General features: G+C 52.7%; 3 protein-coding genes across 3 annotated transcripts; 1 reads left to right on the top strand and 2 right to left on the bottom strand.

Moving 5' to 3' along the window:
- Positions 1–3,025: 3,025 nt before the first annotated feature.
- On the bottom strand, positions 3,026–5,422 carry EMH_0011460 (uncharacterized protein; the record flags this gene model as incomplete). The annotated part of the gene is made up of 1 exon (XM_013495041.1): positions 3,026–5,422. One exon carries the CDS (start codon positions 5,420–5,422, stop codon positions 3,026–3,028), a length of 2,397 nt encoding a protein of 798 aa, XP_013350495.1.
- Positions 5,423–9,343: 3,921 nt separating this feature from the next.
- EMH_0011350 (uncharacterized protein) lies at positions 9,344–11,869 on the bottom strand (the record flags this gene model as incomplete). The annotated part of the gene is given in 2 exon segments (XM_013495040.1): positions 9,344–11,681; positions 11,685–11,869. Coding segments are annotated over 2 exon segments (2,523 nt in total).
- A 4,385-nt stretch (positions 11,870–16,254) lies between these two features.
- On the top strand, positions 16,255–18,765 carry EMH_0011240 (uncharacterized protein; the record flags this gene model as incomplete). The annotated part of the gene is given in 2 exon segments (XM_013495039.1): positions 16,255–16,441; positions 16,445–18,765. Coding segments are annotated over 2 exon segments (2,508 nt in total).
- Between the last annotated feature and the right edge of the window lie 1,388 nt (positions 18,766–20,153).

Genomic DNA, 20,153 nt, shown 5'->3' with positions numbered 1-20,153 from the left:
TATGGTGGTCATCGCGAGGCGCTGCTTTCAGTTGCGTCAAAGAAAGTATTAAATGCATTAAATATTCGTGCTTTCAAATATTGGAGAGGTAATATGCCAAAGTACAGTACGACGACGACCACCATTCCTGGCTGCTTTCATCTGTCTTGATGGAAGTGCGGTGTTTTTCGTCGTTCGTTTTGCTGGAAGTAGGAATGATAGTGGACCGGTACTCACATGAGAACTTCGTTCTGGTATTAGGAGCGCTGGTTGCTGGTAGCGCTAATAATACAGGAGGTAGCGGGTCAACATATAAAAGTTTAAGTCCTCCGGGCATGAAAGCTTTTGTGTACGCGAGTACATTCGTATGTAATCGCTGAGCGACAGCCAACCGCTTTGAGACGGGAAAGGAAAACAGGTGCAGTGCTTCCCTTCAAAGTTGCACTTTTCATTTCTACTGTCTCCACCTGAATCCGCTCACGTCATTGACAATGTGAAAGAGGTGCAACGCATGCAATTGCACGTTGCACCACTGCTGGGACGCAGGCCAATGCCCCTGCACCTGCGGAAGATGCATGAAACCGCGGAGACATGGTGTGCAGATATTTCCAGCAGGTAAAAAGGAAGGCGAGCGTGAACAACCTGTTGCTGCACCATGCCAATGCACGCTGTTACAGCAACAGCAGCAGCACCCAGCAGCAGCAGCGTGCACATCCTGTTGATGCACCACGCTGATGCATGCAGCAGCAGCAGCAGCACCCGGCAGCAACAGCCTAAGAGCTGTTGCTGTTTCATCGACAACAGCAGAAGCGTCGGTGCTGTTTTTTTCTATATGTATCCACCAGGCGCACCAGCAACAGCCTAAGAGCTGTTACTGCAGCACCAACAGCCCAACAGCTGTTCGTGCTTCATCTGCAGCGACAGCCAAGCAACAGCCAAAGCGCTGTTGCTGCAGCACAAACAGCCTAACAGCTGTTTGTGCTTCGTCAGCACCAACAGCCTAGGAGCGGTTGCTGTAGCACCAATTGCCTAAGAACAGTTGGTGCTTCATCAGCAGCAACAGCCTTAGAGCTGTTGCTGCAGCACCAACAGCCCAACAGCTTTCTGTGCTTCATCTGCATCAGCAGAAGCAGCCTAGGTGCTGTAGCTGCAGCACCAACAGACCAACAGCTGCTGGTGTTCGTCAGCAGCAACAGCCTAGGAGCTGTTGCTGTAGCACCAACGGCCCAACAGCTGTTGGTGCTCGTCACAGCAAGAGCGACCATCTGCTGTTGCGGTGCGACTAACAGCATAAGATCTATTGGTGCTTCATCGTCTTCATGCTGCAGGAGCTGCAGCAACAACCTAAGAGCGGTTACTGTTGTATCGTCTTCATGCTGCAGGAGCAGCAGCAACAGCCTATGTGCTGTTGTAGCAGCAGCAACACCCTCTGTGCTGTTGCCTGTTCATCCTGTTTTTCAGCACGAGGAGCACCGACGGCCTAGGAGCTGTTGCTGCGTCATCGTCTTCATCGTGCAATAGCAGCAGCAACAGCTGCTGCTTCGCCCCTTCTGCATGACGAAAATGAAGGAGCAACAGCTCTTACGCTGTTGCTCCTTCATTGTCTTCATGCAGAAGGAGCGTCAGCAACACCCTATGGGCTGTTGCAAAAGCGGCAACAGCCTAGGAGCTGTTGCAGCAGCCGCAGCATTCTGCGAGCTTTTGAAGACGCATCTCCTTTTCGACTGCTTTTTCCCGCATTATGTATACGAATGCAGGGCTAAGGTATCTGCCCTGGGTGAACACCAGCATTTAGAGTTTTCGAGGCTTTCAAAGCAAATATTGTAAGTGCCGTAATGCGGCTAGCAATGTAGGTAGGCTGCACACATTTGCATGTAATAAGTTTACGTGACGACGACGGCTAGAAGCCAACCTTAGGACAGTTTACCTGGTTTTAAGAAAGTGGGTTTTATCCACTGTCGTTGCACTTGTTGTTGCTATGTGGCTGCATGGAAAACAGCAGCAAGAACAGCAACAACCGATCACTGGAAATTCCTCGTATTGTTCTTACGGGGTCTGTGCTAGGCGTTAAAGAAACGTTAAAAAGGTCTGGCGGCGGGTCTCCGCTAGACGCTACCGATGTGCAGATCAACAATGACATTTTGCACTGACTGCGGAGCGTGCGCCCTGTTCTGCGAGTACACAGTAGCACATGTGCTGGGGTGGCTTGCAGTAACTGGAATCGAGACTCCAGAAAGGGGATTCTGCCTTTTGGATCGGCAGGTAGGCATTGGGGTAGGGCGAATTTCTAGAGCCCGAGGTGCCAGAGATTGGCAACAAAATAACACACAAAACTCAAGAGGTTCTTGCACCGCCAGGTCGGAAAGCAAACCTCACAGCACCAGCCAGCGCAGCAATGAGCAGATACAGGGCAAGGAAAGAAATAAATACGCTTCTTCTTCTGGTTCATGCCAAAACGATTAGCTTCCGGTTCACTTCTTGAGCACATACGAATGCAGACAGCCGCACTCTCCGTGCACGGGAGATCAACTGTTTTTGTTTCACGTTTGGATACAACACACTCTGCAGTTCTACGGCAACAGACATTAGCAACAGGATAAACTTGTTGGAAATACGTTTTGTTTCACTACATCTTGTACTTCGTACCATAAACATATAAAACGCTTCACACGTCCATCGAGCCGCATGAGAGCAGCCAGGAGAGATGGCCATCATCGTATTCCTCGCAAATTCCACAATCACCAAAACTCCCCGTGCTAAAAAGGTCGGTGAGACCCAAAAAAACGCAACAAATACATCTGGCCTTAGATATTGAAGCATTCAGTTCCCTTCTTGCCTCCTGGACATCCTGCTCACTCAATGGCCGCCCGTCATGCACGTCTTCATCAATCCCGTCCCCCGCCAGTGAGGCTTCTTTGGGATTTGGCGACGAACAGCACGTAGACTTGAGAGCCGTCACGCGATCTGCATTCCGCGTCTTCTACCTGGTGCAAATGCCTAATCTTTTTCCTTGACTTGAGAACGAGAAAAAAGTCTGGAGCTCCCCTCAGAATGGCGCCATCCAGGTGAACAATTCTTCACCAGAATTGCTAAGAGCAGGAGAAGCTTGACCTCCTGTTGCACTTGCTGCGGCATTAGCTGCGGGGGGTGCTCCTGCTACTTCTAGGTGGCCCCGGTGCACTGTTGCGCTTAACGTTTGGTCAGGTTCCCCACTGAATAGTACCGCAAGCCGCTGAAAGCCTGCAGAAATCTCTGCAAGACTTGGCTCGTCTGTCCTTTCACTGGATAAGGAGCCCGCAACAGGTGTGTAGAGGGCTTGTTCTTGCGGCCCCCACAGCCTGTAGATATTCGGCCTGCCACGCACGTCCACCCAATTTTCCAGGACTTTAGTTTCTGCTAAAGATGAACGAGATTCCTCAGCTGTCCAGTGGGTGGTGAACAAAGGCTGCGAAGCAGATATCTCCACGGCCGACGTTGAATACTCCGCCACGGATTGAAGAGGGCTTGCGTCTGCCTCTCTGGTCCGCAACAACGAGGCGCCCGCTTCTGCGGCTGTGAAGTCATCAGGCCTTGGCCACTGGAAGCGGGGACGAAAATGAGTTGCAAACGTCTTAGGAGGAAGGCGGGACACAGTGGCGCCCTTTGGGCTCCTCCAGCTAGAGGGAGGCGGGGTGAAAGTTGCTGGCGAGGGGTGTGGGACTGCCGAGTAAGGCCCTGCACCACGTGGTGGTACTGAATCCAACCGTCCAGCGGAAGCAACAGGCGCCCTGGTAGCAACACCAGCGATGCCCGAGCCCCTGGAGGGCCATTTGGCTTGCGGAATCCGATCGCTAGCTGAGGCGGCAGCAGGAGGTTCGGGATCAGTGAACACTGCAGGCGATTGGCGACGCCCTGCAGCAGCAGGCGGCGAAGCGCGTGAAAGTATATTTGGCGACATAGCGAGAGGCACTGTCTTGCTGTCATTGGTGGCCTCTAAAGCGGCGTGCTGCTCAACGACAGCATCTGCAGAAGCTGCAGTTTCAGCAGTAGACGCGCTGGAGGAAACAAGGACGGACCCCGTAGAGCCTGCCTCTTTCCGTGAGTCTTGACGGGGCGTATCCAGTGGCCCTAGAGCGCACGGAGAAGGGTTTGGGCTAGCCCAAGTAGAAGCTGTGACCTCTTGGCAGGGCGCGTCGGGTAAACAGGGGGAAGCGGATCCCTGCTGTACGTCAATTTCCTCGAGGCCAATGCTCTTCCAGAGCTCATCTCCTGATCCCAGAGGAGTGGCCTGCAGGGCCGCTAGGCGTTCGCTATGGCTTTGAAGAGGTTTTAGGGCTAGCTGTGCGAGACGTCCCTTGCTCACAAGTCCGTGGCGGCTGTCGGGTCCATGCACCTCCCGCAGCCAACGGCTCAAGGATGCATCGCGGAGAACTTGTTCTCTGCGTTTGTACGCGGTTGTTTGAAGAGCGGCAACAACTGCATCGACTCGCCCTGCTGCGGCGGATGTAGGAGCATATGGAGCCGCGGCAGCTGCACCAGCTGCAGCAGCACCCTCAGCAGCTGCAACAGTGTCTTCAATAAATTCTGCAGGAGCTTTGCCGACATCTTGAGTTTCCTTGCAGTTTTCCAGACATGCGCTCAGCCAACCAAGTCCGGCCTTGAGCTGCCCCAAGGCTACTTCCTGCAGCTGCAATAGTTCTTTGATTCTCAGCAACCGCTGACTCCTCTCGAGTACCGCGGTCGGGGGTGGGACCGTTGCAAGCTGGTCTACAAGTTCGTGCAGAAATCTGATATGCCGGCGCCGCGAAGGGGAAAGGGGTGCTCTGCCTAAGCTGCGGCGGAGGTCCACTACTGTGGCGGAGATTAGATGTATTCCTCTTTTCATGCCGACCCTCTCTCTTTTGTCCAACAGGGAGAAAAGCGCAGCCAACTCCACCAGACACACACATAAAAAAATTGCTACGCACCTGGCTCTCAGGCTAAAATTCAGTTGTGTCAACAGCCAACCGTTCCTCTCCATAACTCGCGTCAGTTCAAAGACATAACGGCCAGCCTGTTCCAACAAATCCTGCTCATCAAGCGTTTCATCCGTTTTCTCTTCATCAACAGAAGCCGCAGCCGCAGCAGGGGGATCCCCCGCCGATGTACCGCAGGGATCTCCCTGATCATTATTTGTCTTCCCTTCTGCTCCTGCCAGAAATCTGAGCGACGCTCTTCTTTTGCGGGCGTTGGACAAATACAGCGCGCAGCGGACCACAAAATACGATGCTGCAATTGCAACGACGGCTGCGACGGCCGCCACACTGACAGTGAGCCCCCCAACCCCCGCAATGCGTCTCTGTGGGAGGCTTCTCGAAATAACAGGTAAGACAACTTCTCCGGGGGTGACCTCCCAGGAACTCTGGCTCCCATAAAACAGAGACGTGCGGTGACCGCCCGGCTCTGCTGCTGCTGCGATTTGCATGGCTTCCCGTCAACTACAGACAGACATGACAGAGACGCAAAGTCAAAAGAAAAATCGAAGAAGAGGGAGGGCAACGGAAATACACGAACAGGGGAGAACAAGTGCAGCCGATTGGGCAGTCGTTGGCCATTCATCGCGTTTTAAACGCGCATCGGACCGCCCCTGAAAAGCGGCCTTCTCTGCATCTTCTTTAAACAGCCAACTTATTCAGTCCAAAACCGTATCAGAAAATGGCAAAGAACTTTGTTTCCAGGACTCAACCACGCATAAGAAATGACCCCCCAACATTGCTAGCCCTCGTGGTGAGAATGGGGATCGTCGGAGAAAGGTGAGAGCGTTGGTCACAAAAGAGGGCTTCACGCTAATCGTGACCTACTTAACTGCACAATTAACAAACAGCATGGAGTATTCCACGACAGGCAGACTCCTCATTCTGAGCCTCCCGGGCTGGCGGTGGGACTCACAGTTGTCTTCGGCCTCCTAGCTGCAGTGCTGCTGCCTCCCCCGCTGCGTTTCAGTAAAATGGTCTTTTCCGTTTAATTAAGGTGTATGCACCCATTAAGGAGAATAAGAAGAAACTCAGGGCCGCAGAAAGTCGTGGTGTTGGGGAGGGGAGCGCGAACTCCCGTCGGCAGCCTTCTAGAGGCACTTCGAGTGTTACTGTCGAGCAACGCTTGCCGCTGTTACTGCATCACGAATCCCCCTCAGTTTTTGCATTGACCTGGCTGATGATCAGTAGTATGGCGTGAGTTAAGTGATTGTCCGGGGGCCCGGGGGCGGGGAAACCGTGCCAACCGGCTGGCTTTGCTGCGTGCAGCAAAGGCAACCGATGGGCACGGCTCCACAGGCAGGTAGTTCCGTGATCTTCGCTGTTCCCTTCTGCCCCTTCACCTTCAGCTGTAACGACACGCTATGTTTCGGTCATGTGCAACATATCCGCCTCGTAGCCCTTGCCTCCTTCCCCGCGTCGGTGTCTCCGTTTCCACGTCCAGCGGATTTCACTTAGGGTTTAGGATTTAGGTCTGTCTTTTTCTCCCCCTACGCTTGTTAGCTACCTTCCTCGGCACGCCCAATCATCAAAAGCAGAGTGAGCCTCACACGGGAAAAGGACGCTCGAGCATAAACTGTAGCAGCTGCACCAGGCGCGGCAACTAGACCAGTCACTGCCGCAAAAGGAGCACCTCCAGCAACCCCTGCAGCAGCAGACTTTGGAATGACCTCGGTTGGTTGTGGAAAGGGTTTCTCGTTGCTCCGTCTGCCGTTCACCTCTTCGGTTCGTCGTTTAGTTTGACTGCTGTGTCTCTTAAGGCAACCCGTTGTTTGATTTTGTCAGTGACTTGAATTGCTGCAACAAGAACCTCGACATAAAATAATCGGCTGCTTGCTGCATCTGCTGCACGCTTGGAGCGCTGTATCGACTAGTTGTACTCAGATGCAGCGCAAACGACGCAGACAGCAGCGAGTCCAGAAGAGATTCAGTAAATAAAGGCTCCTGAAATGCCTCCAGCGCTGGCTACCATCGTCTCTGCTGCTTTGAGACAAGAGCTGATGTCACCAGATCCTGCTGCAGTGCCATTGGCTGCTGCGGTGGAAGAATGCTAGGGTAGCAGGAGTAGCATTGTTAGAATCAGGAAATGTTCAGTGGAATGTCGAAGCATAAGGAAAACATCCTACATAAAACAGCCACGGGAGCAGCAGAAACAGCAGCAGAAACAGCAGCAGAAGCAGCAGACAGAACAGCGCCAGCAGCAGGAGGAACTGTTTGTACAGGAAGAGGTTGGGAGTCCCGTCAAGTGGGTTGAAGATTACAGGGATGGTTGAGAGGATTGCCACCAAAGCTAGATTACTCTTCGCCACACAAACTGCCTTGAGTTACACGCGTAGCTGCCGTTCTCGCCGCATGCAGAAGCAAACGAGAAAATGCCTGGAGAGATGCAGGAGTAAGACGAAACTTCAAATTGACAAATGAATCAGCACATGGAGACACAAACAGTCCTCAGACCAACAAATCGATGTTGTTCTACACGCTGCTCTTGCTGCTTCTGGCAAGGCGTTGCGCGAGTTACTGCTCTGCTGCTGCCGCTGCAGTTGTTGCTGCCCTTGGTGCTGCTGCTGCATCTGTGTTGCTCAAGTCGCAGTTTTCTGTGTGAGGCTTGCTTGCCCTTCGGGTGAATAGGCGTTATTATCGTGTTTTTGCTGCTGCTGCCGCAGACAGTGAGGCTCGGGGAGGCGGAAGATGAAAAACAGGGACCCGTGCCGTTGCCTACGGAGGTGAGCAGAGGCCCAACCGGCTGCTGGGGAGGGAGCTAAACGCGTCGAATGAGATGCGAGCAGAGGCAAACAGGCGCAAATGTCGGACAGGTAACATGTGGAGAGGACACACGCGACCTGCCGCAGCTGGGGCGGGCGCTAAACGAGGGGAAGGAGATAAAGACAGAGGCAAACAGGCGCAAATGACCTACTGGCTTGATTTAGGGAGTGTCGAGATGGATGAAGAAAGACCAAAATGGAGCTACAGGTGCGCTGTAGGGCCGGTTGGTGATTGCCCTTCACCGCAAACTGCTGAAGCTCAGCAAGAACCAATTAATGACTCTTGTAAGGCTCGTGCTGCAGATGCAGCAGCAAGGGTTGTGTGCCGCGGCAGCTCGAAGTGTCTCTAGAAAGCTGCCAGTGGAGGATCGTGCTCCCCACACAGAACACCACGACTTCCAGTGACAATATGCCGCTTCTCATGCTGTTTATAGGGTTAAGACACCCTATGTAAACTGGAGCGAAACGATTTCAACGCCTTTGTAGCAGTAGAAACACAGGGAGCAGCAGCACAGTACAAGCACAACATCAGCACACTCCAGCAGCAAGCCAGAATAAAATAAGCCCAGTGGACTTCACCGCGGACGCCCCACCGGACCTTCCCCATTGGAGACCAGTCTGAAGGATTTCAGATACTCCTTCGTTAATTGTGTATTAATATAACTCAGTAGCACGCTTGCAGTTTCCTACGACAAGACATGAATGGAGGTGGTTCGTTTGCTGTGCCGCCAGGCAGAAACGCAGCTACACAATACTTTCTCCATTGCAATTTTCGAATAGCCAGCTCACCGCTGAATTGCGCAAACAAGACACCAAAGTTCCCTGCGCCGACAGGACGCACCAACACATATTCTCACACCTGCCGGCGCAGGGTGGAGCAGACAAAGGAACACCAAATGAAAGAAACCACGTACTTTGAGGAAGGTCGATTTCACCGCCCTTTCTCAAAGCGGCTAATAGTTGCGGCACGCTTTTGATGCATGGGGGAGTGACTGTTTGATTATTGTATTTTAGTACCTTATGTAGCTCCCACACTACAAACATTTAAAACACATCAAAGCAAAACTGGGGGTTTTGTACACCTGTATTTTCGTCCACTACCTTTTGTACTCTGAACACCACAAACATGTAGAACGTTTCATACATCTGCCGAGGCACATGAGAGCAGCTGCTAACAATGGCCCTTGTCGCAGCCTCAGCCTAGGCTGCAGTTCCGAAAGAGCCTTGTGATAGGAGGATCCNCGATCCTAGGGAAAACAGCAACCCGATGTAGTCTCAGCTATTGAAGGTTCCCCGTGCCCCCTTGTCTCCTAGATATCCTATCCATGCAGTGGGAGCCCATGATCTGCTGCTTCATAATGCCCTCTCCCCTCCAGTGACGTTTCATTTCGGTTTGGACGTAGACGGAACGCAGAGATCAGAGCTCTCACGAAATTTGCCTTCCACGCCCCAAATGCTCTGCAAATGTTTGCCCTTCTCCATGCGCTCAAGGTCGAGAAAGAAAGGCCGAAGGTCTGCTTAACAGTAGGCTTCAAGACTCAATGATTCTCTTCACCAGATTTGCGAAGCACGGGGAACGAATAAGCTGCTGCAGCACTTGCTGCTTCTGCATCAGTTTCGGGGATCGGTGCTGCCTAGTGGATGCCAAGGGGGCGTTGCCTCGCCTAGTTGTTGGTCAGGTGTCGCCTCCAGGCGTTTTGCAAGTTGCGCATGTTCTGAAGAAGCTTCTGGGTGACTTGGTTCGTCTGGTCCTTCAGTGGGAAAGTAACCCACACCGGTCACTGGGGGAGCTGTTCCAAGCGGTCCCCATACTCTGGACGTAAACGGCCAAGTGTCATTTTCTTGAGAACTTTCTTGGCCGGCAGTTCCTGAAGCCAAACGATATTCCGCCGGTAGCCAAGGAGAGGGAGACAAAGGCTGCGATGTAGGAAGATGCCACCGCGAAGCCGAAGGCGTCGACACCAATTTTCCTGTTCCTGGAGGAGCGCCTTCATTTGCGAATCTTCTCTGCAATGGCCGGGTTCCAACAGCAGCACCACGGCGACAGCCAGAACTTGAAGGCGCATCCAGGTGAAAGGAAGATGGAGAATAAGCCCGATGACGGGGTCCAGATGCGCGTGGGACGCTGTCAAAGCCAGCTTGCTGCGGGGCGGATGCTGCTGGCGACAAATATGAGGCTGCAGCGGCAGGCCAGGACCCATGTTCTGGTACTGAAACCGGCGATGCACCAAAACCAGGAGAAATACCCGACGGTTTGGCAGCAGCGCCCGGCGTCCGCAGAGTGAAGGCTTCAATGGCGTAAGCAGCAGCAGCAGATATAGCTGCATTGAAGGAATCGCGCGGAGGTTTGGGTAAGGCTTCAGGAGGCGAAGAAGGGGAGGGAGATCGCCGGACAGAAGTGACTGCCGACACGTTGGTGGGCCATTCGGCGTGAGGAACGTGACGGCGAGCTGAGGGGAGCGCAGCAGGGTGGGGAGCAGCCGACGTTGCAGAAAATCGGGGACGCCCTGCACCACCAGGCTGCGAAACCTGCCAACGAATATTCGGCGCAGCACGAGAATGTACTATCTTGTGCTGCCTTTGAGCCCGTAAATTTGCGTATTTTCCCTTGGGGGCAGGACCTGTAGGAACAGCAGCAGCAGCTGCAGCAGCAGCAGCAGCAGCAGTAGGCGTGCTGGGAGACGCGGAAATAACATTGGGCCCAGCCCCTTTCCGTGATCCTTGGCCAATGGTATCCAGCGTGCGTAAGGCGCGAGGAGCGCGGCTTTGGCTCTCAGGAGGAGATATATCGTCTCTTGTGAAAGGCACATCCGTTTCAGAAGGGGACTTTGTTCCCTGTTCTTCGTCGCTCTCCTTGATATTAATGCTCCAGTGACCGTCTGCCGATCCCAGCGGTGTTTTGCGCAGGTCTTCTAGGAGTTCCTGATGGCTTTTCGGAGGCTGTTGGGCTATCTCTTCAAGGCATTTACTTCTGATAATGCCGTAATGGAAGTCTGGTGTGTGCACCTCCCTCAGCCAAGAACTCAATAGCGGGTCGCTAAGAACTTGTCGCCTACGCTCGTGCACGGTTGTTTGAATATCTCTAACAATTTCATCACTTCTATCATCTTCGGCAACATCAGCTACACCAGGATCTCCAGCAGCTGCAGCCGTTCTTTCTGCAGCTGAAGGAGTGCCTTCACCAGCTACATTAGCAGCTTTGTCGATGTCCTCTGGATCATTAGAGCCTTCAAGAGACTCCCTCAACAGAACGAGCCCGGTATTGAGCTGCCCCAAAGCCACCTCCTGCAATTGCAGCAACTCGTTAAGTCTCAACAATCGCTGTTTCTTCGCGAGGGCCGTTTCAACGGGCTTGGCGTCTTTGAGCTTGCCGAGGAGTAGGTGGAGATATTTGAAATGACGTTCCCGGGATTTGGTAGTGTGCTCTCTGCCAAGGCTCCTGCGGTATGCCCATATTTCGTTGTAAATCTTAGATACTTCGGGGACGATTCCGGCCCTTTCGTCACGTTCCAACATAGAGTACAGGGCTGAGATCTCCACCAGAGACAAACACAAAAGCGATATTGTGTACTTGGCCATACGACCGGGGCTTAACTCCCGCACCAAAGGCTCGCTGTTCTTTATAAATTGCTTTAGCTCAGTGATATAACGCTGAGCCCGCTTCAACAAATCTTGTTCACCAAGAGCTCCGGCCTCCTCGCTCGCAGAAACAGTAGCCGCTGCAGTAGGGCGTTTCTTCCCCGAAGCCCTGCAGGGCTCTCCCGCCCCTTTATCCGTAGTCTTCTCTGCACTCGACAAAAGTCTCAGTGCCACTCTGCTCTTGCTGGCGTTCGCTAAATACACAGCGCACCGGAGCACTAAGTACACTGCTGTAACAGAAGCAACGGCTGCGAGGGCCACAGCACTGACGCTGAGACCCCCAACCGACACATTTCGTTTCTGTGGGAGGNCGGCTGCGAGGGCCACAGCACTGACGCTGAGACCCCCAACCGACACATTTCGTTTCTGTGGGAGGATCCTGGAAATAATGGGCAATACAACTTCTCCAGAGGCGACTTCCCAACCATTGTCGCTCCAGTCCGCCTGCTGTACGGACGTCGGCAGAGTGCGCAGCTCTGCTGCTGCTGCAGCCCGCATGGCTTCCCGTCAGCTTGGAACAAACGACCCAGAGGCGGGAGAATCAAACAGAACTGCCAGACGAAAAGACAGGCAAGGGGAAGGCAATAGCAAAGGGGAGCAACTGCTGCGTTGGAGGCGTTCACCCAGCGCTGATCGTAGCGTCGATCATACCTTAAACGTGCAACGGGTCGCCCCTGAAAAACAACCTTCTCTGCCCCGCCCATAAAGGAACGAGCTTACTTAACCCGAGACAGCATTTGGAAATGGCGGAGAACTTTGGGTTCATGACGTGGAAGGGAATATGAGGACGAAAGACCAACGGACGATGCTAGCACGGCGGGCAGCCTGGGGATCGCTGGGGAAAACACGCAAACAATAGAGGATGGATCGCATGGACGCTATTAGCGCATTTCAGTGTACGTTTAGCGAAGATTACTCTACCGTGCTTCAAACGGGCTTCTCTTGGGGAGCGTTCTGCGCGGCCGCGCCGGCGAGCCTGCCAGGGTGTCTCTTCCGCCTGTTGCTGCAGAGCCGCCAGAGCTGAACAGTCTCGTCCCGATGAAGCTATTGCTGCTGTCTTGGATTTGTTTATTTCCAGTTTAAACAACTTATCTTCATGTTTTACACTGCACGGGAAGGGACGTACTGCCATGGAGAGTCGTGGTGCTGTGAGGAGCGCGACTTCCAGTCGACTCTTTCGACTGGAACTTCGAGCAATGCAGGAATATAACGCTTGCTGCTGCTGCAGGAACCCTTGAGCGTTGCGTAGTTGCTCCTGCTAAAGTTCAGTAGTGTGCGGTGGACCAAGTGCTCGACTCGGGCCTGGGAACGGGAGCTCATCGCCAGCTGACCTTGATTACTATTTTTGCCTTGTTCTTGACTCATCTGACGACACTTTCTGAGTTGCGCCTGCGGGGCATTTTCACCTGCTTATCTCTGCCTGCATCTCTGCCTGTGCCCCGATATCTGTCCGCATATGGAGCTTGTCTCATTTGTCGTCATCTCTCTCCCGAAGTTGCCGTTTCGTCTGGTTTCCCTTTCTTTAGCTCGTCAACTGCGCTGTGCGCGTGCAACAGCGGAAGCCTGTACCTTTCACCAGCTGGCACGCCGATCCTCACTATCTGCTGCTGGAACAGCCGACCAATAATGCTGGTCATCATCGGAATCAGCGTGAACCTCACACGTAGGACGCCATGCATTCCATTTGTTCCTTATACTGCGCGACAGCGCTTTTGCAGAGATGCCCAACCAGCGTGCTACGGTTTCTGCGTGTTCACCTCAAGTGCAGCATTTGAAGCAACCAGATCAATCTCATGTAGTAGTTTCCTGGTAGGGGCAGCAGCAGCAGTAGGAGGATATATCGGGGGTGCTACGGCAGGACGTGGTTTACACTGGCGCCGTTCTCTGGACGGTCTTACTGCGAAAATCCCGTATTCGTCCCTGAAGGGCGAACCACTTCTGAAAATGCCTTTTACGTTGGGGAACGGAGCTGCACAAGTAGTGTTGGGGAGGCGAGAGAAACGTTATTGAAGCTTTTCGCCAAGCAAACCACAAAAACGCAGAGACCTCTATACTTGTTTCCCTCTGCGCTCAGCCGGCACGGGCCATTCGCCTCTTTCAGCTGCTGAAACCGTAGAGGCGCGAGACACAAGCCTGAGTCTCACAGTGGTCTCTTTATTTCAAATTCTTTCCTTGGCTGGCACTGCACAGGGAAAGGGGCGACCGTCGTTAACCCTGTTCATGTCTACGCCATGCTGAAGGCCTCCCGCGAGGCGCTCCTAGAGCAAGCGGGCCAGATAGCAAGTCTTCCTTCTGCTGCTGTCTCCTTCGAATTAAGCATATTCAGGGAAATATCCTCTTCTGCGCTACGCAAGATGGCCTACAGCCAGCCGAGAGTGCACTGCCTCCCTTTGTCTACACACCGCCTTTTCTCTGTGTCCGTCTGTCTCTTTCTCTGTATATATATATATATATATATATATATATATATATATATATATATATATATATATATATATATANTCTCTCTCTCTATATATATATATATATATATATATATATATATATATATATATATATATATATATATATGCCTGCAAAACTCGCGCTGCCTTTGGTGAGTGTGGGTAAGAATGCTGCTTCTGCTGCTGCAACTGGAACGCTTGACTCTGTCGTCGCAGCCAAGCACGGGGAAACAAGAGCAGGGCGCAACGCGCGGAAAGCGATAAAAACACATTAGCCCAGCTACAGGTGGGAACAGAGCTAGGAACGGAACCGGATATGGGCGCAGAGGTATGTAGCTGGAAAGCTTACACTGTCTCCTCACAGGAAATGTCGTTACAGCTGAAGATGATGCTGCAACAAGACAGAGCGATATATATCAAGGGTGCACCTGCCTACGCGGTGCAGGGCCAACCGGCGATGAGTCCCCGCTCCCTGCCGTGGAGCGAGCATTTTTCCTCCCATACATGGCTGAACTTTATCATTAGCACAAACAGGACGCCAAAAGGTTCCTGCAACAGCAGTAAGCGTTGCTTTCGGGCGAAGTGTGTAATGCCTTGTGGTTCACCAGGCCAATTCCTGGTCTACTGGAAATGATAAAATCAATGTCAGTCGCTGATCAGAAGACGATCTAAGTCGTTTCTAGAGGCTAACGTACTTAAAATGCTGGAATGTATAGGGATCAAGAATGATTTCACATACAGTCAGTAACACGAAATCGAGGGGTCCATGCAGTGCGTGGGCAATACAATGTATTAGTTCCTCTAGCTCCGTTCACGAGGGGAGCTGACTTATTAAATGTACCACGAAATATCGAGTTCGCCATCATATTTACGGCAATAAGCGGTAACCAATCAGTTAGTGCGGTTTCCCGCCCAGCATCCACCGGCACCAGCGGGCACTAGTTGCGAGCAGGGTGCAAGCGAGGACCAGCCGCAGTAGCTGGCTGGATCCGCGGACTAACCCAGGGAGTCGTTGAAGAGAACTTAGGGTCGTCGGCCATATAGGCCCCGAGAATTTTGTCCTAATGAATTTAGGAACGCTTGGCGTCTACCCCTTCGAGCAACCGATTTTCAGTTGGCCTACTGTTGTGTTCCGTTCTTGTCCTGGTAGGCTTGTCGGTCTCTCACCTCTACCTAGACACGACTGCGTCCACGGGTGTTCATACTTGTATCCACCACGGTTCTATTGGCGTTTGCCGCTTCTGCGCATGTCACCGAACAATTTACTCGTTAGCTTCTATGCCTATTACAGAACAACTTATTCCTTATCTCGTCAAAAAATATGGGTTGTGAGCTTGGTTGTCATAATTTACAACGTTTTCTAAGGTGCCCGGCTGATCCCCATGGCATTTCAGGCCATGTAGCGCGTTACGATGTGAACCGAGCGGTCGGAGCCAGGAATTCTATCATGAAAGGATCGGAAGTTAGTTGCAATCGCCCTCCGCAAATATGAGAAAAACATCTCTTGCCAGGGTTGGTGCTCTTAACCGCTAGGCACGCCGGGGTGCTCCGGGAGATATTCCCCACTCCAGCGGAATTGTTGTATTCTCCACCTTCCTCCACCTTCCGCGGTTGTTCCCGCTGATTGTTGCTGCGTGTTGGTCCGATCCAACGGATTTGCCGCAAGACAGGTTTACGCGTATACACTGCATCTAATGTTGCATCCATTAACGGCATCTGTTCCCAAATGGATTTAATACAAAGTTCCCACTGTAGTGCCCTTGCGCATCTAGACAGCACTGGGGTTCGCACTCCCCACAACACTATGACTTTGCGTTGCAATAATTCGCATCCCACGTTTTTTGAAGCATGAAGGTACACATTCCAAGCCGAAGGAAAAGTATTTCAACACAGAAGCATTAGCAACGCCAGCAACAGAAGAAACAGCAATTGCCGCTGTGCAGCTACAGTCCCCAAGAGAATCGATGGGGCTCGCCGGCGAGGCGCCGTCGAACGGTCCCCGCGAGAAATCCGTTAGAAGGGGTTTAGAGGAGTTTTTGTTTTATTTGCATACGAATCTATCAATAATCTTCATGTGATGCCTCCTTCGTCACCGTTTCAGCTTTTCCTTCCCCGACAATCTTCGGGCTGCCCCCCGTGCTAGCATCGACCGTTCGTCGTTCGTTATCATATTCCCTGTCGCGTCCTTAACGCAAAGTTCTCGGCCGTCTCCAAATGCTACGTACAACGAAATACGCCCGCATTTTGATGGGCGATGCAGTTAAGATTGTTTTTCAGAGGCGACCCGATGCACTGTTGTGGTCCGATGGTCGGTGAAGGAACCTACAACGTAGCAGTTGCGCCCCACTGCTCCTGCGTTCTCCCAACCTGCCTTTTCGTCTGGCAGTACTGTATGAATCTCCTGCTTCCAAATCCTCTGTTTTAAGCTGACGGGAGACCATGCAAGCTGCAGCAGCAGCAGAACTGCGCACTCTGCAGACGTCGGTACAACAGGCGGGCTGGAGCGGCCATGGTCGGGAGATCGCCCCTGGAGAAGTTGCATTGCCCATTGTTTCGAGGATCCTCCCACAGAAACGAAATGTGTCGGTTGGGGGTCTCAGCGTCAGTGCTGTGGCCCTCGCAGCCGNCCTCCCACAGAAACGAAATGTGTCGGTTGGGGGTCTCAGCGTCAGTGCTGTGGCCCTCGCAGCCGTTGCTGCTGTTACAGCAGTGTACTTAGTGCTCCGGTGCGCTGTGTATTTAGCGAACGCCAGCAAGAGCAGAGTGGCCCTGAGACTTTTGGCGGGTGAAGAGAAGATTACGGATAAAGGGGCGGGAGAGCCCTGCGGGGATTCAGAGGAGAATCGCCTTACTGCAACTGCTACTGATCCTCCGGGCGAGGAATTGGGAACTCCTGATGAGCAGGATTTGTTGAAGCGGGCTTTGCGTTATATCACAGAATTAAAGCAGTTTATACTGAGCATCGAGCCTGTGATGATGCAGTTAAACGTCGGTCGTAGAGCCAAATGCGTGGCAATTTTTTCGGTTTTGTCGTTGGTGGAGTTCTCGGCTCTGTACTCTTTGTTGGAACGAGAGCAAAGGGCCGGCATGAATGCAGCCCTCAATGCAATATACAAGCGACTATGGTTCTTCCGTACCACCATAGGGAAAGCGAATGTTACCAAATCTCGGCACCGACATTTCAAATGTGTTTTCGAATTCCTCCAAAGAGTCAAAGGGATCAAACCCACTGCGTCGGCCCTCCCGAAAAGCCAGCGTCTGTTGAAAATTAAAGATCTGTTGCAGCTGCAGGAATCTGCCTTGGCGCTGCTCAAATCCGGGCTCGTTTGGCTGAGGGAGTCTCTTGAAAGCTTTGAGGAGGCAAATGATGGCGTCCAAAGACCTGATGCAGCTGTTGGTCCTGCTGCAGGTGCTGAAGGTACTGCTGCAGCAGCTGTTGGTCCTGCTGCAGCTGCTGCAAACACTAGAGTTGATTGCGTTCTTCAGGCTATTCAAAAAACCGCGTACGAACGCAGGGAACAAGTTTTTCTAGATCCCCTCGTGGGCGCTTGGCTGCGGGAGGTGAACACACCGGACAAAACATATGGCATTTTCAGACCAAAATACCTCGAGCAGGTACTCCAAAAGTCTCCGAAAGGCCAGGAGGAACTCTTAGAAGACCTGCTCAAAACACCTCTGGGATCAGGAGACAGTCACAGGGAGGGCACTCGAATCAAGGAGGTCGATGCAGAGCGCGGAGCAGCCTCCTCATCTGAATCAGAGGCACCCTCCAAAAGGGACGAAGCGTCTCCCCCTGAGAGCCCACGCCGTGCCTTTCCGGCCCTAGAGCCGCTGGATTTTCACCACCAAGGCTCACGGGAAGGGCACAGTTCTACGGGAAGTGCTCCTGTTCCCAGGTCCCCTAGAACGTCTACTGCTGCTGCTAATGCACCTTCAGCAGCTGCTGATGTTCCTCCAGCACCTTCTGCCAAGGGAAGAAGCTCCCATGTACAAGCTCCCACCCACCGCAAGACAGGGCTTCCTCATAGTGCGCCAACTGTACTCCCAAAGCTTTCACCGTCTGCTGGTGCAGGGCGTCCCCGATTTTCTGCAACGTTCGCTGCTCCCAAACCTGCTACTCTCCCATTAGTTCGCGCTCGCGAGCCGCGCTTTGCTTGGGCTTCCAAGGTCTCGGATGTGATGTCTACGGCAGAATCTTCAGACCCTCTCCCGTCCCCCAAACCCTTACCGGGGCTTTCTCCCGGTTCCTTCAGAGCAGCTATTTCTGCTGCTGCTGCTTACACCCCTGAAAACTCAACTTGGCGGCCCCCAGCTGCTGCTACTCAGGCGCCTGACTTCTCCGTTCCTAATTCTGCATCGTGGGCGTCACCAGTCTCCCTTGGCATATGGCATCCCTTGGCGGCCTCACAGTGGTCTCCAGGAGCAACTGCCCCCCGGCAAGGTGGCTTTGACCGCAGCCCACGCCCGTCCTGGCCCCTTCGTAGCCCACCGGCGCATACAATTTCTAGTCGTTATCCCTCCTCTGCCGGAGCTGGTGGAGCCTCGCCATTGCAGAGAAGAGTGCCTGATGAAGGCTTTCCTCCAGGCACAGGGAGATTCGCCTCGGCGCCTTCGGCGTCGCGGTGGCATCTTCCCCCCTCGCAGCCTTTGTCTCCCTCTCCCTGGTTACCGGCGGAATATCGTTCGGCTTCAGGAACTGCCGGACAAGAAGATTCTCCGGAGGTTGACACTTGGCCGTTTACTTCCCGAGTATGGGGACCGCTTGGAACAGCTCCCCCAGTGACCGGTATGGGGTACTTTCCCACTGAAGTACCAGATGAACCAAGTCACCCAGAAGCTTCTTCAGGACATGCGCAACTTGCAAAACGCCTGGAGGCGGCAGCCGACCAACACCTAGGCGAGGCAACGCCCCCTTGGCATCCACCAGACAGCAGCGACTCCCCAAAGTGATGCAGCAGCATCAAGTGCTGCAGCAGCTTATTTGTTCCCCGTGCTTCCCATATCTGGTGAAGAGAATCATTAAGTCTTGAAGCCTTCTGTTAAGCAGAGCTTCGGCCTTTCTTTCTCGACCTTAATTGCATGGTGAAGGGCAAACATTTGCATGGCGTTGAGGGCGTGGAAAGCACGTTCCGTGCGACATCTCATGTCTGCATCATATGCACTTCCAAACCGAAAGGAAATGTCACTGCAGAGGGCATTGCGAACCAGCATATTACAGCATATTACGGGTGCCCACTGCATGAATAGGATATCCAGGAGACAAGGGGGCACGGGGAACCTTCAATAGCTGAGACTACATCGGGTTGCTGTTTTCCCTAGGATCGNGGATCCTCCTATCACAAGGCTCTTTCGGAACTGCAGCCTAGGCTGAGGCTGCGACAAGGGCCATTGTTAGTAGCTGCTCTCATGTGCCTCGGCAGATGTATGAAGCGCTCTACATGTCGGTGGCATTGAGGATACAAAAGATAATGGAACAAAATGCAGTTGTACAATAATCCCAGTTCTGATACGATGTGCTTTTAACGTTTTATAGTGTAGGAGATACAAACGGAACTACAATATAGAACCCATGCAGTCACGTCCCCGTGCATCAAAAACGGGAAGCTACTACTAATCGCCTTCAAAAGGGAGGTGAAGGGTAGTTGATTTTTTTCTGTTGGTGTTCCTTTGCCTGCATCTCCCTGCATCGGCAGGTGTCACAATATTTGTAACTGCAGCCTGCCGGTGCAGGGAACTTCGGGGCTTTGTGTGTGCACTTCAGCGATGCGCTGGCAACCCGAAAATTAACATGGAGAAAGACTTTTCTAGTTGCACTTTTGCCTGACTACGCAGCAGGCGGACCCCCTTGATTCAAGTCTTGTTTTAGAAAGCTGCAGGTGGCGCAAACTGTTGAGCTGTTGTTCCCTTGATTCCGGAGACTTGCCTTTCGTCGCAGAAAAAGGCGTGCATGCGGCAGCAAATCCCAAAGCTCACTGCTTATCTACAGCATTTACTATTAGTTGATTGAGGTCACTGACATCACGACAATATTGCAAAGCGCTCTTTTGGGCACGTTGTACGAAAGACAATTGCAGACCAAATCCGTTGCACCACCGGGAGATGCGTGACATGCATCAAGGCGTGGGCTGAAGGAGTGCAAAAGGTGACGACAAACCAAACCGAAACTGCAATGCCTCTTCGAATTCTTGTTTCTCCTAGAGAGCACTAATACAGGAGACTTTGAACCAAAAAGGACCCCACCACAAATATCCCCTCTTCAGGTATTGCACAGCAACCACCCGAGGTCCTTTGGCTTAGCGGTGCGTGATGAAAGGGTCAATATACCTATACTCTAAAGG

Source organism: Eimeria mitis, genomic scaffold (assembly GCF_000499745.2).
Source record: "Eimeria mitis Houghton genomic scaffold, Emh_scaff14, whole genome shotgun sequence".
Classification (NCBI taxonomy): Eukaryota; Apicomplexa; class Conoidasida; order Eucoccidiorida; family Eimeriidae; genus Eimeria; species Eimeria mitis.
The sequence above is the reverse complement of the archived record's forward strand: the minus strand, read 5'-3'. Positions and strand labels throughout refer to the sequence as shown.